At 56.3% G+C, this 26,680-nt stretch overlaps 1 protein-coding gene across 1 annotated transcript in view; it reads right to left on the bottom strand.

Moving 5' to 3' along the window:
• Window positions 1-26,680, bottom strand: part of KIAA1549L (KIAA1549 like) — a 96,421-nt gene that overhangs the window by 24,341 nt on the left and 45,400 nt on the right. Inside the window, exons 15-18 of the mRNA XM_021716851.1 lie at window positions 24,289-24,416; window positions 19,470-19,651; window positions 15,652-15,869; window positions 9,763-9,892 (exon numbers count right to left, since the gene is read on the bottom strand). Coding sequence (XP_021572526.1) covers window positions 9,763-9,892; window positions 15,652-15,869; window positions 19,470-19,651; window positions 24,289-24,416 — 658 coding nt within the window. The remainder of the gene's footprint in view (window positions 1-9,762; window positions 9,893-15,651; window positions 15,870-19,469; window positions 19,652-24,288; window positions 24,417-26,680) is intronic.

The following is a 26,680-nucleotide window of genomic DNA, read 5'->3' as shown; positions in this document are numbered from 1 at the left end:
GCTAGGGGGTGAGAGAGGGCTTGTGGGTGTGAGCATAATGCCTACAGTCAGTGCCACCTGTCACTGGGGACCCAGGGACACTTTTGGAAATTTGCTTCTGGAAACCAGGTTCCAGGGGGTCCTTGCTCGGCCTTGTGGAGGGAGATCACATGGCCCAGGAGCCTTAGGGGACTTAGGTCCCCTCCCTGGAGCTGTCTCTCCCAAGTTCCTCGAGCAGCGAGATGGGCATCCCTCGGGAAGGCGGGGGTCGGGATAACAGTGGGATGACTCCTCTTCTGCCCCAATGCTCATTGGAGTTTTAAAAAAATTCTCAGCAAGACTTTAAGTCCATTCCAATGGCCTTCCACATCACCCCAAGACCGGGGGACAGGAGGACAGCCTGTCACCTCTGTTCCAGGTAACTGGAGCAGACATTATGGGCCACGAACACTACAGGGGCTGAGAGGTCAGTGCCCTCAGGACACCCTCTCACCCGGAGCAGAGTGTCCCCCTCCTGTAACGGGTATCACGGAATCAGCACCAACCTCTCCCTGACCTGGTCTCTCCATACGGCAGGGGAGACCCTGTCACTGGATGGATCCCGAGATCCCACACACCTCGAGCTGCACCTGCCGGCCCAGCTGTATTTGAGAAATGGAACCTTAGCGGTCATCTCTGGAAGTGTGGCCATGTGCGGGTCGATGGGACAGGTCTCGGGCCCCTTCACAGAGCCCCCCTCGGGCCTGTCATGCTGAGAAAGGCCACTCAGAGAAAAGAATCCTCCTCTCTCCGGGGTGTGACACAATTCAGGGAAGTTCTGCACCGTGTGAAGTGCTGATAAAAAGGGACAGGAGAGTGTCACCCTCCCTCATGGAGGCGGTTAGGCAGGGTGACGCCCACTAACGGTTTCCCTGCACTCACTCACACAATGCTCACAACAACCCCGCAAGGCAGGACCGCTTGCATCCCCATTTTACAGATGAGGAAACTGAGGTGCAGACTGGTCGCGGAACCACCCCACTCAGGCCTAATTCCAGAGGCCACACGTGTGGCCCCGACATGTAGCCCCTGTGCACGGCCCCTGCACCGCCACCCACGAGAGTACCCCCCGGACCGCCGTTGGCTATGAAAGCACCCTTCACAGAGGCGTCGAGTCCTCCTCTCCCAGAGGCTCACAAGCCTGGTTTCTGAGGTGAATCTCCCCCTTCCTATCCCAGCAGGGCCGGCTGCAGGCAGCGAGGAAACAGGGGTTCCACCCTGAGTCAGCACGAGGCAGGCGCTCCCTCCCCCCACAGCCCGAGGCCCCACCCCAGCTCCCAGGAAAACCAGACAGGTGCACACACCCTTCCAGCCCCGACAGGTCTCCAGGACACGAGCATCCCCTGGAGCCCGGATGTGGAGCTGCAGGGGCAGCACCTGCCACCTTCCCTTCCGAGCTGGGCCAAGCCAGGCAACAGGATTGGGAGGGAAGACGGATCGGGGTGGGGGGTGGGGGCTTGCTCCCCAAAAGCTAGCCCCATGTGCTCCTCCAGCAGCGGCCGCGATGGCCTCAGCACCCACCCCCTCCTCGCCCAAGTCTCAACTGAGGCCTGGGGGACACTGAGCCTCCCAGTATACCAAGGTGGCCTGAGGGTGTTGCATGGACTAGGGGCGGAGTACAGCCCTGTAGCTTCTGTAAGGGCAGGGGAAGAGAAATGTCCCTCGTGCTGAACGGCGGGGGAGGCCAGGACTGTGAAAATGCTTCTCACTGTAGAGAGGAGGCCGGGACTGTGGCGGGAAGCTGGAACTCCACAGCCACTTCTCACTGGAGAGACAAACTGTGGGTGAGGCTGTCGCACCCGGAGCCCAGCACCACATGCAGAGGAGCAGACCGAAGCTTCGCCAGCCTCGTCCGGCTCACTGCAAGCAACTCACTCCCGTCACACTGGAGACAGCTGAAGCTGGTGGTTTGTTTGGTTTTTTTTGAATAGGAGTCTCACTCTGTTGCCCAGGCTGGAGTGCAACAGCTTGCTCATGGCCACCTCAGCCTCGACCTGCTGGGCTCCAGTGATCCTTCCGCTTCAGCCTTCCAAGTAGCCGGAACTACAGGTACGCGCTACCATGCCTGGCTAATTTTTGATTTATTGTAGAGACGAGGTCTCGCCAAGTTCTCAGGCTGGTCTTGAACCCGTGGGCTCAGGCAATCCTCTCACCATGGCCTCCCAAAGTGCTGGGATTATAGGCATGAGCCACTGTGCCCAGCCTCAGGGTTATTTATCCTTGAAACCTCAGTGCTTGGAATAGGATCCGGCTCACAGAAGATGCAGTGTCTCCACTTTTTAAGCAAATAAGCAAACAGGGAGTCACCAGAAAAGGAGACTGCTGTGCTGAGGCTTGAAAAACGGGGCATGTTTATAGCTCTGAGCCTTTTGTGCTTTGATGGGACCAAAACTGCAGGTGGACAGACATGATGCGCTGTCGGGAGTTCAGCCTGAATGGCAGTTATCGGTTGAGACGCTTTGACTGCTGGGTATGGCACGTGCCTCTAGCCCCAGCTGCTCAGGAGGCTGAGGTGGGAGGACTGCCTGAGCCCAGGAGGTCGAGGCTGCAGTGGCTGTGATCGCACCATTGCACTCCAGCCTGGGCCACAGAGTGAGACCCTGTCTCTGAAAAACAAACAAACAAACTAAAAGTAATAGAAAACCCAGCTTCACTGGGTGCAGTGGCTCATACCTATAATCCCAGCATTTTGGGAGGCCGAGGTGAGAGGATTGCCTGAGCCCACGGGTTCGAGACCAGCCTGGGGAACTTGGTGAGACCTTGCCTCTACAATAAATCAAAAATTAGCTGGGTGTGGTAGTGCACACCTGTAGTTCTGGCTACTTGGAAGGCTGAGGCAGAAGGATTGCCGGATCCCCACAAGTCAAGGCTGCAGTGGCCGGGGGCGTGCCACTGCACTCCAGTCTGGGCAACGGAGTGAGACTCCAACTCAAAAAATAAAAATAAAAATAAAAAATAACCCTGACTCCTGTCCTTGAGGAGTCAGAGATGGCATAACACAAGGAAACCAGCAGATGGAGGCCAGGGTGAGGGCGCTGACTGGGTGGGCGCCATGGGCAGTCAGAGGCGGCCATGGCGCAGGGCTGGGACCAGGCATGGCCTGGGTTGGTGTCTCCACTGCAAGCGGGTGTGATGCCACAGGACATCTGGCCATGTCTGAAGACATGTTTGGCTGCACAACAGGGAGGGGCTTGTGGAGGCTCTGGGTGGAGGCCAGGGCAGCAGGGACTCCCTACAGGCACAGGGCAGTCCCCACATGAAGAGCTCATGGCCCAACATCAGGTGGGAGCAGGTTAAGGCGCCCTGGCCTGGCTGAGGAGGAGAGGGAGTGCTCCGGACAGAGGCTGAGCGCCTGCAGGCGCATGGCAGTGGGAAGGGGTGGACTCACTAGGGAAGGGTCGGGGCTGACCACAGGGGTGGGTCAGGCAGTGACGAGGGTCAGGGGAAGGATATGCCGGGCCTGCCGGGGCAGGGAATGCTGAGCCCAGAGTTCAGAGTCTAAGTCCCCTCCCTACGGCGGCGGCGGGAACCCCTGGGGGCTTCAGACAATATGTGTGGCTAGGAAGGGCTGGCAGCAGCTACGTGGGGTGGTGAGTGGCGTGGCCGACCCGGGCAGCTGTGGGGGCTCACGAGAAGGAACAGACCCTTCCCCCTCCACGACCATCACCACCCATGCACCTCTCCCAGACTGCAGGACCCCGGCATGCGCTGGAATTCAGCATCTCTCCTTCACCCAGGGCCCACGCCTGAGGTTGTAGGGGACTCGCCCTCGGACTCGGAGGCCGATGCTGGCAGAGAAGGTGAGAGCCACGGGTCAGACCTTGAAAACTCCTTAAACTCCACCCAGCCCGGCACGCAGGCTTCAGGCAGACAGCCTCGGAGAGTCAGGGAGAAAGAGAGACAGGACCTGCCATGCACAAGACAGACAGAGTAGACACAGTTGTGGTTTTCCAGCTTAGTTAAATGACCGCTTCTCCTTTTTCTTTTGGGGCGGCACTGTTGGATTTGCCATGCTTACGCACACCCATGCAGCAAGGAGTGTGCTGAAATCAGCACGGGTTTGCTGGGGAAATACAGGGGACAGCGCTCACAGGGGCCGGGCTCCTGCAAGGGCTTGGGGTCTACCAGGGGCCAGGGGCTCCTGGGACTGTAAGGCACTCAAGGACTCTGCCGTGCTGCCCAGGACTAGAAGGTTCCCCCGCTGCTGGGCACTGCCAGCCACCAGCCTGAGAGGTCAGCACGGGAACAGCCCTCAGCTAAATTGCAGCCCCACCTGGGGATACCAACAACTTGTCCCCACAAGGTGCAGCGGTTTTGTCCACACCCGGGACAGCTCTGCAGGGCCACCTGAGCAGCAGAGCTCCTCGCAGTGTCAGCAGAGGCCTTAGCCCAACTCCCCACCCTGCCCACACCTGCTTCCTCCCCTCTCCAGCAGGGTCTGATGCCCAGAGCACGTGGGGACCCTGCCTGCTGTCAGTGGTCACCCGAGGTCAAGAAGCTAAGAGGTCTCTGAGTCTGGAAGAGGCAGGATAGGCAGGCGGGTCCCAAGAGCAGGGGCAGGCGGGGCCCCGAGGGCAGGGATCAGAGTGAGGGTCCAGGAGCCTCCTGATGGAGGGGGAGCCCTCGTCTCTGCCCAGTGGAGGCTGCCTGCACGGGAGGGGCGTCCTGGCCCTGCGGGAGGCCACTAGGCTTCCTGAAACCCTCCCTCCCAAACCCTCCAGTAAGGACTCGCTTCCCTCCCCCTCCCCACGTGCCAAGTGGCCTCCACCCTTAGGGGTGAGCACGCATCTTTCTGGACAGCCTGGCGAGGTCTAGGCTTGACCGAAAGGCCCCTTCACCACCAAACGCCTCAGCCTTGTTGCCTCGGGGCCTCCTAGGAGCCTGAATTCCAATGGTCAGAGCTTTCCCTGGGCCCAGAAGCCCCTGGCAAAGGACAGCGTCCTGCTCGCCAGCTGGAAAGCACACCTCCAGCGGGGGCTCCCATCAGTGGGTGGAGGCGAAGGGGGTGGAAGTTAAGGCAGGAGCCATGGAGGAAGGTTCTAGGGGAGCTTCTAGGAGGGTCAACCCAGGGTGCCCGGTTCAGGGGCCGACAAGCAGGCTGACTCTAGAATAAAGGACAAATCCCTGGACCCAGCCCCCCAGGAGCTGGCCACCCTACCACTGAGCTACCACCACGCTCATGCCTTGCCCAGTCTCTGATGACTTGGCTGGAGCTGCGGGACTCTGGCACGAGGCAGATGGTCAGGAGATTTGCATCGTGAGGGGAGGACACAGTCACCTGGAAGGCCCCAGACTTACCGTAAGTGGCTTCAGCTGCACGCAGTCGGGACATCTCCAGTTCACCTTGGAACCCACCCAGGCAACTCTCTTGGTTCCTTGCAGAACTGCCGCTCAACCTGGCCCGCGGGTTGGTTGCTCGGTCAGTGGAGAGACTGGCAGGACACAGCCCCGTCACACGCCGGGCGAGGCGTGGCCAGGGACGGGCTCTGGTGGGGTCTGCCTCCCTTGTGCGTGCTCTCTCCAGCCGCCCACCTGCTTCCTGGGGATCGCCCTGCCTGGCTGTGTTCCCACCACCTCGCTTCCACCTGGACCTGCAGTGGAGAGGGCGAATGGCCCACGACCACCCCTGCAGGGTCCAAGTGGACTGGCCACGGATGTCTCCCAGCCTCCCCTGAGGCTGTGGCTGTGGTAAGACTTGGGTCCCCGACTGGACACACTGGGGGTGCCCCGATGGGAGGCGAGGCCACCAGACAGGTTGCCAGGACCAGGCCCAGGTTGGGTGGGGCTCCTGTGTTCCAGGTCCTGCTCCAGCGGATCCCTCCCGTCAACAGCCCAGGGCTGTTGTCTCCCTCCTTCCTGCCTGGGACACGGGCAGCTGCCTCCCCACGGACCAGCCCTGTAGCCACCTTTCGGGAATCTTTCTGGGAGCCTTCGTCCGGCCCGATGATCCCGTAAGCACTCACTCCTCACGGCAGTGTTTGTCGGTTTAAAATGGCTTGCTGTGCCAGTCTGGGCAACATAGCCAGACCTCGTCTCTACAAAACATCAAAAATCAGCCTGGTATGGTGGTGTGCCCTGTAATCTAAGCTACTCAGGAGGCTGAGGCAGGAGATCACCTGAGCCCAGCAAGCAGAGGCTATGGTGAGCCGTGATTGTGCCACTGCACCCTAGCCTGGGTGATGGAGCGAGACCCCGACTCGACAACAACAAAAACCCAAAATAGCCCAGTGTCGTCAGTCTCCTGTATGGGTCCCGGCTAGAGGCGCCTAGCTGTAGCCGTGAGGTCCCTGGTTCCTGGACGTGTCCCCGAGGAGCGCCGCTGGAATGGGCGCTGAAGATTGAGACTGCCTCTGAGGTGTTGTGGTGGTTCAGCCGTCTCTTTAACATCTCACCTCCATGACCACACCTTGGGGTCTGAGCCCGTCGGACTGGCAGGAGCGCTCCCCGGGTCACCCCCACCCCGCCCGGCCTCCCGCGCGTGGACTTTCGTGGAGAAGCTGGGGAGAGACAAGGGAGGCAGCTGGGAAGGCCCCGGCTTCCGAGAGGTTGCCATCATCTTCTGGTCCTTGTCTTCCTTTTGCTTTTTAGAGGGAATCTGGCCCTGCTGCCCAGGCTGGGATGAGTGGGGTGATGACAGCCCCCTGCAGCCTTAAAGCCCTGGGCTCAAGTGATCCTCCCGCCCCAGCCTCCCAAGGAGCTGGGATTACAGACCTGTGCCACCACACCCAACTGATTTGGGCATTTTTTGTAGAGATGGGGGCTTACTCTGTTACCCAGGCTGGTCTCAAACTCTGGGGCTCAAGCAATCCTCTTGCCTCCGCCTCCCAAAATGCCGAGATCACAGGTGTGAGCCATGCTCCCGGCCTATGTATTCATTTATTTTTACGTGAAGGCTTTTCTTTTGGGGCTCTAGTCAATATCTGAAGAATTCAAAGTTAAGTCCTTCTCCCAGCGCTGTCGTTTCCACCATGCCAAAGTTTCCCGGCCCGGCAGAAATGGCCAGGCGTTTTGGCCTGGCTTTGAGAACCCCAGGACCACTCGGAAGAATGGCGTGCCTCCCATTGAACGACGGGCTTGCTGTAGGACCAGAAGATTTTTTTGGCCAGGAGTGCACGGGCATTGTTAGAAAATCGAGAGCCCAGAGCGTGAGTGCATCGTTTAAAGCCGTGACTCCGTCTTTCCTTCCTACTTAGGCTCTGGTCCCTTTTTTGCTCGTGTGAGTTATCCATGTAGGAACCCTTGTGAGCCCGGACGTCTAGCTTTTTTCAGAGGTTCACAGATCACGTCACGTGGGGACAGATGTGGAGTGGGGGGGGGTGTAGAAGCCAGAGAGCATGCTGGCCAAGGAGATGGGCTTTTAGGTGACTGTCCTGACCTTGGTTTCCTCATCTGCACCGTGGGCACAATACAGCATCTACCTGCCTGGTAGCCACACAAATCCACAGGAAAATACCAGAAGAGGACTTGGTTCACAGCGCCTTGCAGGTAAACACGAGCTGCTTTTCACATGGTTGGTGTAAAAAGCACAAGCGCAGAGACCAAGAAGCAACTCCATTCTTATAGCCAACAGTCGAGGTTCTTAAAGCATCCCAGCACTTTGGAAGGCAGAGGCAAGAGGACTGCCTGAGCCCAGGGATTTGAGACCGGCCTGGGCTACAAGGCAAGACCTTGTCTCTACAATGAGTAAAAAAATTAGCCAGGTGTGGTGGCGCATGCCAGTCATCCCTGTACTTTGGGAGGCCGAGGTGAGATGATTGTCTGAGTCTTCGGGCTGGAGACCAGCCTGGGCAACTGGGCGAGACCTCGTCTCTACAATACATCGAAAAATGAGCCGGGTGTTGTGGCATGTACCTGTGCTTCCAGCGACTTGGAAGGCTGAGACGGAAGGATTGCCTGAGCCCGAAGGATTGCCTGAGCCCAGCAGGTCGAGGCTTCGGTGGACGTTGAGTGTGCCCCTGCATTCCAGCCTGGGTGACCGAGTGAGACTCCGATTCAAAAGATAAATAAATAAATAAAATGAAAAAAGTAAAAATCCGCTCCCCAGGTGACCATTTTCTGTTAAACAAGCCTGCGTTTACGTCTTTGAGGTCACACACACGTCTCCACGAAATGTCCGTTTTAAAGAAACCCATCAGCACGAAGCACCTGCCCTCAAGCCGGCCATGCTTGGGACACCCACACAGGGTGGAAGGACAGGCCATCTCCCAAGTGTGGCCCTGTTCCTGTTGCTGTTCCTGGTGACTAATGTGACATTGGGAGTCCTGTCACCGTGGCTAGCACGTCTGCAGTGTTCTCTCGCTCTCTTTTTTTTGTTACTGGGTATGAGGCTGACTCTCAAATTCACATACTTAATAAACACATTATGCGGTGTTCTCTCTTTAAGATTAAAGGGGAAACCTCTGCCCATTTCCTCGCAACTGTCAAAGCATCTTGGCCTAGAATCTCCGGGAAGCCAGTGAATACCAGTCTCAAGACCAATGAAGAAACCTCAGGTGCCTGAGCAGAAGGAAAAGTCCCCCAGATTCAACAGGCATGCAGGATGTTCACTGCTGGGGAAGAGTCACCAGGGACTTCACGCTTGACTTGTAATCACAGGTTGGTTACGGATAAGTGAATTTCGTATGAGATGTTTTTTACAAGGAGAGTAATTAACACCGGATAATTTAATCCATCAGAAAAATAAAAGATGTGCCCAAAGCATTTGTAACTTTATGAAACTAAATATCAAACTCTTTTATGAAGAAAGAAAAAGAAAGAAGAGATAAGGATGTCACTACTAACACAAACATCAAGTTTAAATGTAAGGACAATACCAGGGATTCAAATTAGGTAGACTCTCTCTGTTTTCCACTGGAAAAACATTTTTAAAACCCCATTTTAAGTGTTTATGGCAAACAGTGACCAATCCCGAGGGGGGGAAATATCCTTGCCCTCAAACTAGCACGATCCAGGTAAGAAACCAAGTGTCATTTTCTAGCTACAACACAAATTACAAAGTTTACCCAGACCTCTTTGAATTACAGCCCTTAGTACAGAAAAGCTTTTATCTGCAATCAGAGAAGTGTTTTAAGGGAATGGGGAAGGCACTTTTTCATAAACCTAGGAGTCTATGCCAGAGCAGTTGCAATTCTGGGGCAGGAGAGGCAGCCCTGACTCCTTGGCCCCACACTGGCCACCTGCACTCACGGCATCTTTGACGGCAGGCACTGCAGCTTGCCGCTGGGCGAGCAGGGCAGGACGGAAGACGTGGACAGTCTGGCCGCATCACCAAACAAGCATGAGCCCTGCCATGTGCCATCGCCCAACCACGCTGCTGGGCATCTTGTGGTTTTCACGGCATATGAGCAGTTATGAAATCAGGAACACGTCCAACTTCCCACATCGCTAGAGACTGAGAGAAGCCTGTGTTCCAGTGAATTCTAACCCACGGCCATGGTCCCACTGAGTTCCTAAGGACACGGGGAAACAGTTAAGGGCGTTCAGAGCCTCCGTGGAGCTAAGGTCAATCACGCGCTACCCAGAACACGAGACAATGCGGACGTCATGACCCTTTCAGCCAGAATCTGTGACTCTGACACATTCCAAGCAGTCTTACTTTGCAAAACAGATCATATGAAGCAGACAACACTTCAGGGCATTGTGAAGTTCCACCAACGTGCAGAGAGCAGCACCGTGACGGGGTGCTCCATCCCCCGGGCTTTTGGGGGAGCACGGCATGCTCACCCCTGCCCCCCAGAGACTCACATCGTAGCCACTGTTCCGGATGCCACGCCGTGGCCTCTCGCGAGTCACCAGCAGGTCCATCTCGGTCTCCCCTGGACTCGGGCTGTTCAGGGACTGTCGGCTCCGGTAGACGGAGTTCTTCATCTGTTGCCTGAAGAAAATCCAACAACTGTTATGATGCAGCAAATGCCCTGACAGATGGAATTCTCCACTGATCCCAACCACCGGCAGCCAATGAAGGGTCCGGATACACCTCCCGGTCTCAGGACTGATGGCGCTGGTTCCCTGGCGACCGAGGGCTGTAGAAAGAGTGACACGCATTCATTTTTTCCCAGATGCTGTAATCATTTGGCTGAATTGTAAGTGCTCTTTCACATGGAAACAAGGCACCTACAATCAATCGCAACATCGCAGCCTCCTTTAGAATTCTGCTGATAGCAGGAGCAGGGGTCTCCCTTGACCTCAGGACAGCTGGCGCTGACGGGACCTGCTCGCCTCTCAACTTTGCGGACTCAGCAGCTACCTGCTCTTTTCACTCTTTCTGCTTTCACACACAGTCTTCTACGATGTGTGAATGGACCCTGCAGCTGGTGGGCTGCTTAATGCTGTGACCGTGATTAGATTTCTACCTTTACCACAGTGGATTCCCTACTGCACTAAGACGCTATAAAACGAGAGGCAATGTGGGGCTCATCCACCCACCTAGCCATCATCCGTCCATCTACCCACCCCTTCATCCGCCCACCCACCAGTTCATCCATCCATTCATCTATCCACCCATCTACCCACCTCTCCGTCCGTCCATCTACCTACCCCCTCATTCATCTGTCCGTCCGTCCATCCATTTATCCATCCACCCATCCACCCACCCACCCATCCATCCATCCATCCATCCATCCATCCACCCACCTAGTCATCTATCCATCCATCCATCCATCCATCCATCCACCTGTGAATCCACCCATCCACCTATCCACCCACCTACTCATCTATCAGTCCCTCTATTCATCCATCCAGCCATGTATCTACTTATACATCCATCACCCATCCATCCATCCATCCATCCACCTACCCATCCATCTATCTATACCTACCTAGCCTTCCATCCACCCATCCACTCATTCACCTATGAGTCTATCCATCCATCCATCCACCTGCTCACCAATCAGTTCCTCCATCCATCCATCCATCCACCTATGAGTCCACCCATCCATCCCTCCATCTACCTACTTGTCTATCAGTCCCTCCATTCACCTATCCACCTATACATCCATCCGTCTGTCCATCCATCCATCCATTCATCCATCCATCCCACCCACTTATCATCCATCCATCTACTACCCATTCATCCATCCACCTACTCATGCATCCATCTACCTACCCATCCTTCCATCCCCCTACCCATCCATCCATCCATCCATCCATCCATCCATCCACCTGTGAATCCACCCATCCACCTATCCATCCACCTACTCATCTATCAGTCCCTCCATTCATCCATCTACCTATACATCCATCTGTCCATCAATCCATCCATCATCCATCCACCTACCCATCCATCCACCCATCCACCCATCCATCCATCCACCTACTCATCCATGCATCCACCTACCCATCCATCCATCCGCCTAGCCAAACTTCCAGCCACCCATCATTTACTGAGTGCCTACGACGTGCCAGGCATGGCAGGAGAGGGTGAGCAACCACAGTGAACAAGACAGACGCAGCCTCTGCTTTCCTGAGCTTATCTCCTGATGAGGGGACAGACAATAGACATCATCATTTCAGAGTGACAAGTGCTATTAAGCAAAACAAGGAGCTGTGACAACGGGTGACTAGGATCGGGGTGGCTTAGATAGCCTGTTCAGGGCGACAAGGCGGTGACCGCTCAGCCAGGTCCTGAATGAAGCAGCTGCGTGAAGCTCTGGGGATGGAGTACTTCAGGCCCAGGTAGTTGCAGGTCCAGCAGCACCATTCAACCCCTCCGGACAGCTGCACCTCATCACCCATCTCCTTTCCACTCGTCACCAGAGGAATCGTTTTGGAGAGTGGGAAGGAAACAGCCACATCATGAAGGCGGTAGCCAGGCCTTCCTTCCTCCCCAGGGGCAGCTTTCACAAGTGAGGCCCAGTGGGGATAGGTGACTTCCACATGAACCCACAGGGTGACAAGGGGTAAAATTCCCTCTCATCCAACCACGGGTCTCTCTGCAAACAACTTGCATTCCCAGACCCTCTATCTTCAGAGAAGTCCCAGACGATGCCTATTTCAGGTCTCAGTTCTAAGATTCTGGCTCTCCTAGTTGAAGGTGAGAAGGCTGCATTAGTCATTCCCAGTGACCAGGCGGCACACAGACACACCTCCCCACAAATGCACACAGGCGAGTGGCGGTGCGGCAGTCACACTCAAAGAGTCTAGAAGGAGCAGCAGGTCGTCCAGGCGAAGCCTCCCCCCTTCAGCCAGCCCTGGGAACAAAACAGATGCTGTCAGCCCTGCCCCCCACGAGGAGCCAGCACCTGCTCAGAGCATCTGTCGTCTCTGCTCGTCCAGAACCCTGGATCACCTTCCTTCGGCAAGAGCATCATGACGTTCCTTGGGGGCTACCCTTCCTCCAGGGTAGGCATGTGGCTCAGGCAGGACCAATCGCAGCATCACACCCAAGCCCACTGTGATTGGCCAGGGCTGGGCACGTGTCCTGCGTTGGTCCAATGAGACGGAGTCTCAAGGCTTCTGCCAGGACAACAAGGGAAGAGGCATTCTCTCGGCCTTGAGGTTTCTAAGTTGATGGACCACAAGCCGGGAGTTGCCGGCAGCCAGTCTGTCACCATGTGGTGAGAGTGAAGAGAGAGCGAGATCTGCGTGACGCCCGGGTCCAGCCATGCTGAAGCCTCGATCATTCTATAATGTGGAGCAGCATGCCCCCTTTTATGGGGCCAGTTTGTGTTGAATTCCCATCATCTGCAGCCCAAAGGATTCTGCCTGATTCTGATATGGCAGCCTGCAGCCTGACGCCATAAGCTGAGTCCTGCGGTTACCGGCAACGGGAAGCCTTCCCTAGGCAGACTGTTCCAAGCATTCCCACCTCAAGACCCCTTGACCCAACTGCAAATCACTTTTTGAAAAAGCAGACTTCACAGCTGTCCTGAGACAGCCAGTTAGCCCCTCCAGAAGAGAAGGGTGGTGGTGAACACTGGGATCAGCAATTGACATTGCAGTGGGTTGCTTTGTAAGTGTCGGAAACACAGAAAAGACGTCGCCTGTTGACATATGGAATCCAGACTTTGTCTCTGGTGCAATTTAGGGCTTAGGGCACAACTCTGTTACGGCCGCTGCCTATGGACTGGAGAGCAGTCCCGCACGTGTCCTGCCGTGCTCGGTCCTGGGAGCACTCACAGGTGACTCCAGCCTGGGGTCACAGAGAAAGAGCTGGCTGACCCTGAGGTCGGCAGCAGGGTGTGTCAAGAACACATCTGGCACTCACGGAGAGTCACCCTCCTTTTTCTATTAATGGCTCCCTCCTCACCCCCATATGGATCCTACTTTCATGCCTTCTCTCTTTTTCTTTCTTTTTTTTAGAGACAGAGTCTCCCTTTGTCATCAGACTGGAGTGCAATGACGAGATCACAGCTCACTACAGCCTCCAAGTGGTCTCAAGCGATCCTCCCCCCTCAGCCTCCAGGTGCTGGGATTGCGGACATTGAGCCCTCGTGCCCGGCCCTCAGTCTATCCTAGTCCCACTCACCCAGCTTGTGGTTAATCATCTTTTTCCTTCACTGGTGACATTTTTTTAAAAGTCATTTTTGGTGCTCTATGGTCTTTAAATCGCCTCTTCATAGATATGCGCTGAGGAGTGGCGGCACGTGCCCAGTCCAGAGGCCATCGGGCCCCATGAGCGGCCTGCACCTGCGTGGGGCAGAGACGCGTCTCTCCAGAAGCCAGCTGCGCTCATTCTCTGCTCATTCTCTTCCCACCAAAAGCCTCAAGTGGCGACTGTGGCTGTTTCTCACGTGGCTTCTGCTCTAAGCTCCTTGTATTTGTCCGTGGTCTTCGACTTGTTTCCCCGAGTGCCGGTGGGCAACCCAGGAACGAAAGCTCCCACCCAGGTCTAGGAATGACGCAGACATGAAAAGTCCCCACGTACAAAGAAAAGGGAGCCACCAGCCACCCTGAAAACCCCATGTCTTTTCTCGTTTCTTTCCAGTTGTGAATGCAGGGACACAGGCGGTGTGAACCTGTTATGGCAGGACTTCAGATCAATGACTCACCCTACCCGTCGGGCCTGATTCCAGGCATGGTCGATTAAGTACTGGTCTAGACTTCCCTGTTTTCTTTATTGAAAATAATTCAGCCAGGCGTGGTGGCTCACGCCTATAATCCCAGCACTTTGGGAGGCCGAGGTAAGAGGACTGCCTGAGCCAATGGGTTCAAGACCAGCCCAGTCAACTTGATGAGACCACGTCTCTACAATAAATCAAAGAATTAGCCGGGCTTGGTGGCACAGGCCTGTAGTTCCAGCGACTTGGAAGGCTAAGGTGGAAGGATCAGCTGAGCCCAGCAAGTCGAGGCTGCGGCGGCCATGAGCGTGCCACTACCCTCCAGCCTTGGCGACGGAGTGAGACTCCGACTCAAAAAAAGAGAAAATTATTCATGTTGAACCAATTCATAAAATTTAGAACCACCTCCTAGCTTGGTTTCGTGGCTTTGATCCCAGCCTGTCACAGAATTGTTTTGCCTTTTTCTTTTTTTGAGAGGCAGGATCCCACTCTGTCGCCCAGGCTGGAAAATATCACTGATCCCAGCTCGCCACAGCCTCAGCCTCCTGGCTTCAGCAATCCTCCTGCCTCCGTCTTGGCTAATCCTTTTTATCTTTTGTTTTTTTTTTTTAGAGACAAGATTTTACCATGTTACTCAGACTGGTCTCGAACTCCTGGCCTCAAGCAATCCTCCCACCTCAGCCTCCCAAAGTGCTGGTATTACAAATGTGACCGTGTCGGCCCATTTTTGCCTTTAATAAAAACTGTCTATCGCGTTTAGTCTGTGGAGAACAGGTCTGCTGGCTCCATGGCTCCGTGGGAGTTGTGGCTCAGGCCCATGGGGAAATCACCAAGGAGAATGTGTCTGGCCTCATGTCACAGAGGTGCTTTCGGCTGGCAGGCAGGTGGACACACTTGGCCTCACTAACCTCCACCTCTTTACCCAGGGGGATGTGGGTCCGCCTGCTTCCTCAGCACTGAAGCCTGAAAGAATGCTCCTGTGACTCGGAGGTCAGTCCCCTCCAAAGCTCATGGTGAAATCCGGTTGTGGGGCCATGCAGGGAGGCTACTGGGACACCAGGGCTCCTCCTCAGGGGGGATTGGGGCTGTCATAAAAGGGCGAGTGGGCCGGGCGTGGTGGCTCACGCCTGTGATCCCAGCACTTTGGGAGGCCGAGGCGGGAGGATCACTTGAGCCCAGGAGTTCGAGACCAGCCTGGGCCACATAGCGAGACCTTGTCTCTACAGAAAATCAGCTGGACGTGGTAGCTACTCAGGAGGCTGAGGCAGAAAGAGCCCCTGAGCCCAGGAGGTCGAGGCTGTGGTGAGCCACGACCATGCCACTGCACTCCAGCCTGGGTGACGGAATGAGGCCCTAGCTCAAAATGAAAGGAAGGAAGAAAGGGAGGGAGGGCAGGAGGGAAAACACACTGTCTCTTGATAATCACGTCTTTGGCCCTGGAAAGGTTGCTGCTTTGAAAATATCACTGAGCTGAAGACAATCATGGCGTCCACCTGAGTCCGTGCTTCCTGGCTTTATCCTCCCCAGTCCCTGGGGCGCCCCGCGGAGCCCACAGTCCCAATGTCCCGGAGGAGGGCTGGACCGCACCCTGCCTACGCCCCGGCCCTCGCCCCACGATGGAACCCCAGGACAGCACCTGCTCCTGGGCTCAGCGAAAGGCGCGCACAGCTCGGGGTCTGGACCTGGCACGTGCTCGAGCTCCCGGGGGACCCTGTCGTCCGCCTTCCTCCTCTCGACCAGGCCCTTGCCGGGCTCCCCCGGGGCGACGTCGTAGTAGCCCTTCCGCTTGGCCTTGAGACGCAGCTTGTTCCGGTAGTGCTCGATGTCCGACTTCTGCTTCAGCGCCTTGCTCACCTGCGGGGAGAGACAGGCTCAGCCCCCGACCCACGTGGCCCCGGCGGGGTGCTCACTGGATGGTCCCAACCCCCGGAAGAGCTGGGCGTGTGTCACGACGGCCCCCCGGCCAGCCAGACCCGCCATCCCGCGCCAAGACCGGCCCACATGGCGGGCCCAGACGCTCCCCTGGGTCTCCTGGGACTCCCCCAGGGCCTCCATCACCCTGTCTGTGCCACCTCTCAGGCTGAGGCCTGGCCCCTCGCTCAGCTACGTGCCACCAGCCCTCCCTCTGCTGGCACCATGGTTCCTCTGACCTGCGGCCCAGCCCATGTTGGGTGCCCTCGCTCTAGGCCCAGGCCTGATGAACCCAGCACCTCCCACCCCCCGGCCATTCAGCGAGAGTCTGGTGGGGTCGGAGAGGCTGAGCTGGGGTGCTGGGATTACAAATGTGAGCCACCGTGTCGGGTCATTTTTGCCTTTAATAAAAACTATCGCGTTTAGTCTATGGAGAACAGGTCTGCCGTGGCTCCATGGGTCCGTGGGAGTTGTGGCTCAGGCCCATGGGGAAGTCACCAAGGAGAATGTGTCTGTCCTCATGTCACAGAGGTGCTTCCGGCAGGTTTGAGAATATCATTGATGGGAGCCCCCCTCCCAAGGCCTGTCTACACGGTCCCCTGCATCTGGGAGTGTGTTTTTGGGAACCCACATTTTGCTTGAGAGTCAGGTAATTTTGAAGCCTTGTACAGCCAACAGCGCCAACCAGGCCCCACCCTACAGGGCAAAGCCAACCTGGCCTTTCAGGAAGGGACACACACGGCTAAGGGACCCCATGACCTGCTGAAGACAGACGCAGCTGGCCGTGCTTACAACTAGCAAGTGGTAAGGAAGTGGCACCACTTTCTGGATTTTCCACGTTGTTCTTCAGTTTTCTTAAGAGAGACTGAAAGAATCCTGTCACTCAGCAAAGGAGACGCGTGGCCTCAGGGCTGTGCATTCCTCAGTCAAGCCAGTCACCCGCAGGAGAAGAGGAAGACAATGACAGAGCAGCCAGTCACAGGGGATGGCCCGCTCCTTGAGCCACCCAGGTGGCAAGCGCCCATTTCTGGACCAGGGCGACACTCCTCTGTTTTGGGTGACGAGCCCCAGAGGAAAAGAGAAGGTGAGCTGACTCCAGCCCAGATGTGGAATGTCTCTGGAACATTCTCACCCTTGTGTGGGATGAAGAGGCCCAGGCGTGGCCCACGGACATGACGTGCGGCCACCGCGGGCCAGAGGGTCCCAACCATGGGCCACGGCCCAGACCATGCTCAGAGCTGGAGGGAGGCCTCAAAGGCCCCTGAGCGCTGGCTTGCCGGCTGGGGGAGGAACTGTGCCTGGGAAAAGGTGCCGAGGCTGTGGTCGGTTGTGACGAGACACCCAGACTCTCTGGCTACAGAGCCGAGGGGCCTACAGCACAGGGTCCCTCCCCAGGGTTCATCCAGCGGGTGATACAGTGCATCCTGCGTGCCAGGCACTGTCGTCAGCATTTCCCATGTGAGAACCGGCTGTATCTTCACGGCAGCCCCACTTTGCGGATGGAGCCACTGGAGCCCAGAGACATAACCCGGGGTCACACAGCAAGTGGAAGCATGGCGGCAAGGCTCCACGGCCTCAGAAGCTCCAGGCTTCTTCTCACTGTGGGCTGCATAAGACAGAGAGGGAGGAGCCCTGGGCGGGGAGCCAGGAGACACGACCTCATGGCTGGCACAGCACCCTGCATGTGGCTCTGAGAACCCCGTGAACCCTCAGGCCTCAGCGTCTGTCTAAATCCCGGAGGAGGTGGGGTTGGAAATGCTCCGTGAGTCTAGGGGAATTCTAAAAGCCAATGAGCCCCAACCCACCAGTTCCATCTCTTGGCCCAGAAAGCAAAAGGAGCCTCCCAAATCGTCTATAAAGTGCTTTCTAAGCAGCTGGGAAGGAGGGAGGACCAGCCCAGCTGTGCCAGGTGTGGGGTGTTCCCGATGGTGTGGTGGGAAAAAGCCCTGAAAACCATAAACTTTCCCACCTGCTGCAGGGAACAGAGCAGGATAGAATGGACAGCCAACCCACAGCTTCACAGCAGAGCTGCATCAGAGTGCGTGTGTACGTGTGTGTATGTGCCTGGACACACGTGAAGTGTACATGTTGGCATGCGGGTTCTGTGTGCATCTTCTTTAAGGTCCATAACCATGTCCAAGCCCTGACCATTCTGCTGCAGAAGATGGAAGGAGGTGGGCAATGTGACCGGACTCTTGCTTCCCCTCTGCACTGCCTCCCCCTCTCCCAATCTGTCCATCTACATTTGTCTACCTATCACCTGGCTACCTATCAGATACCTATGTATGTATCTATCATCTATAGCTATCTATCATCTGTCTACCTATGTCTCTGTCTCTCCATGTATTCATCTATGTATGTATGTATGTATCTATCCAGCAGTCCCTAATTTTTTTGGTATCAGGGACTGGTCTTGTGAAAGATGATTTTTCCACAGCTGGGGGGTGAGGCTGGAGGAGGGATGATTTGGGGATGATTCAAGTGCATGACGTTTATTGTGCACTTTATAGCTAGAGCCTTCGCATGTGCAGGTCACAGCAGGGTTTGCGCTTCTATGTGGATCTAATGCTGCCACTGAGCTGACAGAAGGTGGAGCTCAGGCAGTGATGTGAGCAAGGGGGCAGGGCTGTCAATGCAGAGGAAGCTTTGCTCCCTCATCTGCCGCTCACCTCCTGCTGTGTGGCCTGGCTCCTAACAGGCCACGGACCAGTACCAGGGACTGGAGACCCTGTGTCTGTCTGTCTGTCTATCTGTCATCTAGGGGTCTCTCTATGCATTTAACTATGTATCTATCAATTAATCAATCATCTCTCTATCAATCATCCATATCAATACGTCTGCCTATCAACAAATCATCTCTAGCTAGCTAACTAGCTAGCTAGCTAGCTTTCTTTGATGAAATCATCACTCTCCAGTGAATGCCACCCACTTTTCAGACCCTCAGAAGAGGTCATCAACATTATACAATTCGTCCATGTCCTCCTGGAAGCAGCTGGTGGGTTGCTGGCAGTGTACTTGAAGGGATACGTGCCATTTCACAGCCTGTATCATGGCCACGTCCCAGTATCTCTCCGGGTTCCTCTCACCTCAAGCCCCTCCCGTCCCCACGACACCCACCATGCAGACAGTTTAGGGGTGTTCTCAAGGCAGAGGATGTGTGTGAGGGACGGGGAGAGCTTCTGACGTTCTCTTTGTAACCTCAGTTCCAAAACGCTCCCTCTGGCTTTCAAATGAGTAGAAGATGCTCTGAAAACATCACCTGGCAAATTTATTTTGGGTGACCTAGTCCTGATCCATTCCATGGTGGCCTGGAGCACACGGAGGTAAAGATGCCCACATGCCCAGGTGCATCTCAGGTCCCTGACGCCACGTCACCCAGCATTGGCAGGCATGTCCCAGGTCCCCAACACTGTGTCACCCAACACTGGCAGGCATGTCCCAGGTCCCCAACTCCATGTCACCCTGAGCTGGCAGGTGCCACCCTCAGTCCAGTTCCCTAGGGCCCAACTAGATTGCTCCTGTCCCGCGTCCTCAGGCACTCACCTCTCCGTTAAGGACCGCCGAGGACTCCTGGTTCCTGTCCGAGGTGGGGGGCACCATGGGCAGGGCTGTGGGCTTGATGGCGATGAGGTGCACCGACCCGGAAGACGTGTCCACGGGCTCTGCGGCCACCTTGCCTGAGCTGTCGAAGAGAACCACTCCCTCTTCCTCATCGCTGGTGGGCACTGCACATGACACAAACACACGGAGGGGCGACTTGGTCCTGATCCATTCCATGGTGGCCTGGAGCACAGGCCCACAGTCGGGATCACTCCCCTCAAAACCACCACTGTCAACCTGGGTCGGGCCGGGGTCCGCCCATGAAGCCAAGGCCCCACGGTTCACCCCCATGACCCTTTCAACGGGCAGCAAAGAACAGGGAGGGTCTGGGTCGAAGCAGCGGCAGCCCCTTCTTTCAAAACGATGGCAGAACATTTGAAGGACGAAACTAACTTTTTTCTCTCTGAGTCAGGAGTGAGAAAAGTGAATCAGCCAAACCTCATCACTGCTCCTAAATCTGACAGTCACCAGCCTCAGTGCTCAGCTCAGCCTCTGCCCAGGGCCACGGATCCCCACGACGTGAAGGCCCAAGTGCTCCGTGGTCAGCGAGCCATGGACTTTGCTGTGGACACTCTTTCCCCTTGTGAAGGCTGCCTCTCCAGTGACTGGGCTTTGGTTTCTTTCATTTGTCTAAAACGAAGCTATGAAATGACCACTGGAGAAACGGATTTGCAGCTCCTGGCAAGTCCCCTCACGAAGGGGCGGGAATCCCACCCCCGCCTGGGGGATGAGTCCCCCCTCTGACAGCTGCTTCTGCTGAGATCGCTAAGACTCCGTCCGCCCAGAGCGTCCATGGCTGAGCCGACAGAGGCGGTTCCTGCCAATGCACTTGTTCCTAAGGCTAGTCCCATCAAGTACCCACGGGCAGGACGGCTCACTGAGCACCTGGCCAGAGATGAGTTAAGGCTGTCTGACAACCAGATCCGGAAGCCCCTGGGGAGCGAGGAGTTGCTGTGTCAAGCGTGACCCCAGCACAGCACCTTCCGCTTCCCTCCAGCCTACTCAAGAGGCTGGCAGGTCATTTAATTGATGGAGAAACACATGGTTTCTATCATTCCACCACTTACGTTAATCACAGAAGATTTGTCAAATTAAGCCAAGCAAAGTGTTATTTCACAATGGGGCTGAAACAACTCAGAGACTAACAATGGACGATAATTGGAATTTGTTTTTAGTTCTGTGGGCTGATTTGCGGCTAGCCAGCAGGCCACCAAGCAGCCAGTGACGGGGACAGGCTCTCTTTGTCTGTGTCACCAGATGTGTCGATATTTGTGGCATAGCTTTGCGGGTCAGCTTCTGCGTGGCCACTGAGATCGCCCACCTGGACACCTGCTCTGTGAGAGTCTCCCCTCTTGACACTCACAGTCTCACAAGGAGGTCCTCCTGTGTAGTTAGGACATCACAGAATGACGGAGTGTCACGCCCAAGACTCCGGCCATTGAACACCACTGCGGTTTCCACCTGGCTCTTGGTCACACGCCCTGGGGACAGCCGCTACCCAGGCACCTCCCAGAGAAGCCCCTGCTCTGAGCCTCCCCCATCCCCGACCCCGAAAACACACGTTCCACCAGCAACCAGGGGCCATCTTTCTAAGCAGTGACCAGGTCACATTCTGACTCTGATCGGAACCCTCCGTGGGTTTCACCCCTCAGGATCAAGCCAGTGCCCCCATGGTCCTGTCTGGCTGCCCGCCCCGCTGCCCTCTCCGTCCGCTTGGCTCCCGCAGGGCGACCCTCCCCGAGCACATCACCCAGCTCCATGCCCTTCCCAGTACTGACCACCACTGAGTTAGCCTGTCCTCACTGCTGAGTTAGCAGTGGTGCACTGAGTTAGCCCGAGTCAGCCTGTCCTCACTGCTGCCCTAGAATGGATGCTCCATTCTCACCCATCTGGGTTTTTTTGTCAGGATCTCACTCTGTTGCCCAGGCTGGAGTGCAGTGGCATGACTGTCACTCATCACAGCTTCAAACTCCTGGGCTCAAGCGATCTTCCTGCCTCAGCCTCCCACACAGCTGGGACTACAGGTGTGCACCACCACACCTGGCGAATTTTTTAAAAGACGTTTTTGTAGAGACAGAGTCTCGCCGTGTTTCCCAAGCTGGTCTCAAACTCCTAGCCTCAAGTGATCCTTCCACCTCTGCTTCCCAGAGTGCTGGGATTATGGGTATGAGCCACAACACCCGGTCTCCCAATATGTTTTTGCAAGCTGCCAAGGTCATGAAAAGGCACGTTTTTGTTTTTCCATAATTCCATTCAATGTTATTTCCTCCCTCCCTCCCTCTCTTCCCTTGGTTCATCTTCTAATCAATAAAACACACGACTGATTTTACTGGTAAACTCTAACCTAGCCCTAAGATAAAGTGGAGTCCTCTGACGAAAAGGATAAACACGGTCCACGGAAGGTCCGTCTCTGAGTGCTGACGTGCTTCTGCGTTGACTGAGTTTTACACAAAGCAAGGTGGTCCTGTCACTTCTTGGAAAAGCTCAAGCCTAAACCTCCCTGGATGGAGACCTGGTGAGACAGAAGCGACCAACCCCCAAATTCTCCGTGCTTACTCTTGGCAAGAACGAGGTGCAACCACGGAAGCACCCTAACCCTGGGAGGGACGGAGCTAATGAAACAGAGCGAGACTCTCAACCAGCCCAGCGACTGCACTTCAGTCATGCTCCGAGCCTGAGATTTAGATCATGGATGTGACCTCGACAGAGGGAGGAGGCAGGCAGAGAGCAGACGAGCCGGACGGCGAGGGCGGCTGGGACAGGCAGAGCGGCCGGCACTTCCCAGGTGGGGGGCGTGGAGGGCGGGAACCCATGGGCTCTGGTCTTGGTGGACTAAGCCCAGGGCGGGGGAAGGCGTCTCTGCAACCATGCGCGACAGACCGAGGAGTCCATGCGGTGCACATTTTCAGACAAGGAAAAGGGCACGGAACAATATGCATATTATTCCATTTTGCAGAAGAAAACACCAATGAACAGAAAGCAAAGACACGTGTGTGCCCATATGCACCGTAAGAAGGTCAGGGAAAGACACACGGGGTCATTCAGGGCCTTCAGAGGGCAGGGGTGGGTGGTTGGGACTTCTGGGGGAGTGAGTGGTCTTGGCTTTACTTTATGTATTTCCAGGAAGTAAGGCTGGGTGTGGTGGCTCACGCTGGTAATCCCAGAGCTTTGGGAGGCCAAGGTGAAAGGACTGCTTGAGACCAGGAGTTCAAGACCAGCCTGGGAAACATAGCAGATCCCATCTCTATAAAAAATTAAAAAAGAAAATAGCTGGGTATGGTAGCACAGCCGGTAGTCCTAGCTACTTGGGAGACTGAGGCAGGAGGATCGCTTGATCCCAGGAATTGGAGGCTACAGGGAGCCACGATGGCACCACTGGACTCCAGCCTGGGCAACACAGCAAGACCCAGGAAGTATATAAGGGAAGGAAAAAGGAAGGAAGAGGGAGGGGGAGGGGAGAGAGGAGGCCGAGGTGGGTGGACCATCTTGGCTAGGTGGCAGTGGCCATCACAGATTCAGCCAAAGCAGCCCTCCCCTGTGGCTTCACGGCGGGGGTCTCTGCTATCGCCTCGCTCCCTCTACCCTTCTCTCCTGGCGGCTTGCCCTGGGGAGACAGAAGAGTGTGGCAGCGCTGACATCCCGGGGGGATTGAGGCTCCAGGAAGGTCCCAGGTCAGCCCCATCCTGATGTGGGTGGTGCGGTCTGGGTGGCCCGAGGCAGGCAGAGAGGACACAGGGCAAGAACGCATTCAGCAACCACGCGTAGCGACAGCCTAAACAGGCACCTCGCGCAGGAGCTGGAAACCGGGACAGGAGCGCGTTTCCCCTGCGGAATTCAAATCCGTGGCATCATAGCTCTTTCTTCCCCTCTTTCTTTTTTATTTGGAAGAAAAGAAATAAGTAGCGTTTGAAAACACAATGCGATTCCAGCTCCAGACTCCAGAGCGAGTCCTTGAGCGGCAAAAGCACCTTTGGAGGGGAAGCCGATTGCGTGTCAGGGTCCAGCTTGTCCCCGGGCGTCCTGTGAGCTCGGCCTGCAACCCTTAAAGACCCCAGAGGAACGGACCTGGTCTGAAATCAGCAGCGCCGGGCATGTGAATCCCGGGCCCTAGGGAGCCAGCTTCACACGGAAGGACGCAGGAAGAGGAGGTCATGAGGGGAGGTGTCAGGAGGGGATAGAGGCCGCACAGGGATGACAGCGGCCACCGACAGAGGGTGCCCCGCACGATGAGGGGCTCAGACGACCGAATGAAAACCTCAACCCAGTCCTCACAGGCAGGGAAGAATCACATGTGAGAGAAACAAACGGCCCGGAAACTTCAGACAGAAGTATCCGGCTGAGTTTCCAAGTTGGTGACAGACCTTTACGGCTTTCTTGCTCTGGAGGGGAGGTGGGCTTGCATTGTCTGGACTCTGGCATTGGTTGAGTCCCTGAGACTTCCCACGGGCATCAGGCCAGGGCCAGCCGTCTCAGTGCACTGGGGGCTGGAGGGTACAGCAGTCCACCCGCAAATTAGAAAGATCTGGAAGCAAGCCTCAGCTTGACCTATACCATTCCAAAAGAACAGGGGCAGGGGGCGGGCCAGGATGATTCAGAAGCGGGGTGAGGGGACAGCGTGGGAGGCTCCCAGCAGACTCCCGGACCTTGTGGTGCAGAGCAGAGAGGAGGACGTGGGTCTCAGCCTGCTGGGGGTGAGTGTGTGCACGTGTGTGTGCACGCGCATGCGTGCGAGGCCAGGCGGCCCTACGGGGAGGCATCTCACCATTTCTCTTCCTGGCCTCCTCCTTGGTCCCCTTCGGCTGTGCCATGACATTCTGGGGGGAGCGTCGCCCAGGGCTGGGCTTCCCTGATTCGTTGCTGAGGACAGAGCCGTTCTCACTGGACGACCTGCTGGGGTAACCATAGCAACAGGGACCCGGTGAGTTTCCACAAGCTATATTTTATTTGCACAGTTTAATGCCTGCAGCCTCCATTGCACCCACGCCCAGAGGACACGGGTCGGGCCCAGGAAGCCAAGGCTGCCGCCGTGAGGGCTCGCTGGGCTGCCTGCCACATTCCCCAGGCTCAGCTGGGGGATATGCCAGGTGCGGCCCGCAGGCCCCCTCAGCGCCACACGCCCCGTGACCGACCCCACGGTGCACGGGTGCCCCATTCAGCACAGCGCTCTGGGAGCGTGGCCACAGGGACACGCAGGGCACACGGATGCCCCGGCCGTGCTCTTTGCCACCCATGCCTTGACCACTGGAGAGTCAGTCACCCACCATGGGGTCCTCGCTCCGTCAGACACACGCACATACACATGTACACACACTCACGGTGGCAGCTAGTACCCTTACCTTTCGAAACAAGCAATCTGAGCTACCTGTGCATTCTGGAAGTACCTTCCATGAGTCTGCTCTGTGCCAGGCACCGCGCCAGGTGCACAGGTGTGTGGAGACTCCGGGTACCTTCCCATCAGGAGCGCCTACTGAGTGCCTGAGGCTGTGCCGAGCATCCTCAAAACTGACCACGAGTCATCACAAGGCACCACTGGCATGGTGGTCGCCACTCGTATCCCGCAAGTGAGGGACAGGAGGCTTGTGGGGTGACGCGTGTTGTCTGTGGCAGAGCTGGCAAGGGCAGACCCGTCCTGGAAGCCAGCGTTCCCCTTGCGCCCAGAACACCCTCCCTTTCATCTCCTGCAACGACCCCAGATGATGCAGCCCCAGCCACAGGCGCCTCCCAGGGCCGGGCGGGATGCTCGTCTTTGTGGCCTCAGGAAGGCCCAGCTGAAGTCAGGCTCACGGTAGCTCCGGCCTTGGGCATGAAGACCGACTGCCTCCCTCTTGGGAGACCAGCAGGAGGTGCCAGCATGGGCCTCTCGCTCCACGGCCAACATTCTCACTTGGAAAGTGGTGGCGTCCAGTCCCGCAGTGGGAACTGGAAGAAACGCCCCTGGTCCGCGGTAAGCAGCCTCCCTCCCTGCCAGTGTTCTTCTTGCTCTCCCTCCCACCTCAGCCCCCGGGGATTGAGAATTCTCAGTCTATGTGACCATGTCTGCGGTGTGACCAGCACCCGCCAATGACGTGCCGTGGACACCAGAACCAAGGTGGACGCTCCTGACCCAAGGCCCGAGTGCAAGCGTGGGAGATGCGTCCTGCGCTCCCACTGCGGGGCTCCCAAGGCATGCTGCATGCCAGAGGCTCGGGGCAGCTCTGCTGCCGAGAGACTCCGCTGGTTTCCAACTTCAACTGGCTGCAAATCTTTTCCACCAGAATGCCTTTAGCGGCCTACAAAGCCAGGGACGCGAAGAACGTATTGTTTGATCAACGATATGTTATTTATTCACCTAACCACTCTTGGGTTGCTGGGTGCTGGTGTGCAGACGTACAGAAGAGACAGATGCCCCCGGCTGTCTTCAGACTCATGTAGCCAACGGCACCTGCTCACCCAATGGGCTTTATCGGACAGAAAGCCTTTCATTTCGGGTCAGAAAAAAGGCAAGGAAAAGGCTCTTGGCAGCCTCTTCTGCGTTCACAAAATACTGAAGGTTTTGTGGCATTTTCATGCCCTTTTTCTCATTGATCCTGACACGAGTTTCTGGCTCATTTTCTCCCTCCAAGGAAAGTATCAATGAGCGAATTTCTGCAGAAAAAACCGACTCTGCCTCTTCTCTGCATTGGGTTGCAGACTTGGGTTTCCATGGCATCTCCAACTCACAACTTCTGGTCAAGACAGAGAGTGAGAGTGTGTGTGTGTGTGTGTGTGTGTGTGTGTGTGTGTGTATGTGTGTGTGTGTGTGTGTGTGTATGTGTGTGTATGTGTGTGTACTCACAGGGAAGTAGCAACAGTGTTTTTGAAAACAAGAAAATGTCACCTGTGAGGCTGCAGTTTGGGGCTGTTGAACTCAGTGGTCCCCATTCAGAGGACATGGTAGACACAGAGCCTGGAAGGACAGCCTTGGGGGTGGGGTCAGTGGACATCCCTGGGGGTGGAGTCAGTGGATGTCTTTGGGGGTGGGGGTCAGTGGACATCCTTGGGGGGTGGGGTCAATGGACATCCTTGGGGGTGGGGTCAGTGGACAGGCTTGAGGGTGGGGTCAGTGAACAGCCTTGGGGGTGGGGTAAATCCACAGCCTCGGGGGTAGGGTCAGTGGACAGCCTCAGGGGTGGGGG

Source organism: Carlito syrichta, unplaced genomic scaffold, assembly GCF_000164805.1.
Source record: "Carlito syrichta isolate Samal-C Ts95f unplaced genomic scaffold, Tarsius_syrichta-2.0.1 Scaffold106302, whole genome shotgun sequence".
Classification (NCBI taxonomy): domain Eukaryota; kingdom Metazoa; phylum Chordata; class Mammalia; order Primates; family Tarsiidae; genus Carlito; species Carlito syrichta.
The sequence above is the reverse complement of the archived record's forward strand: the minus strand, read 5'-3'. Positions and strand labels throughout refer to the sequence as shown.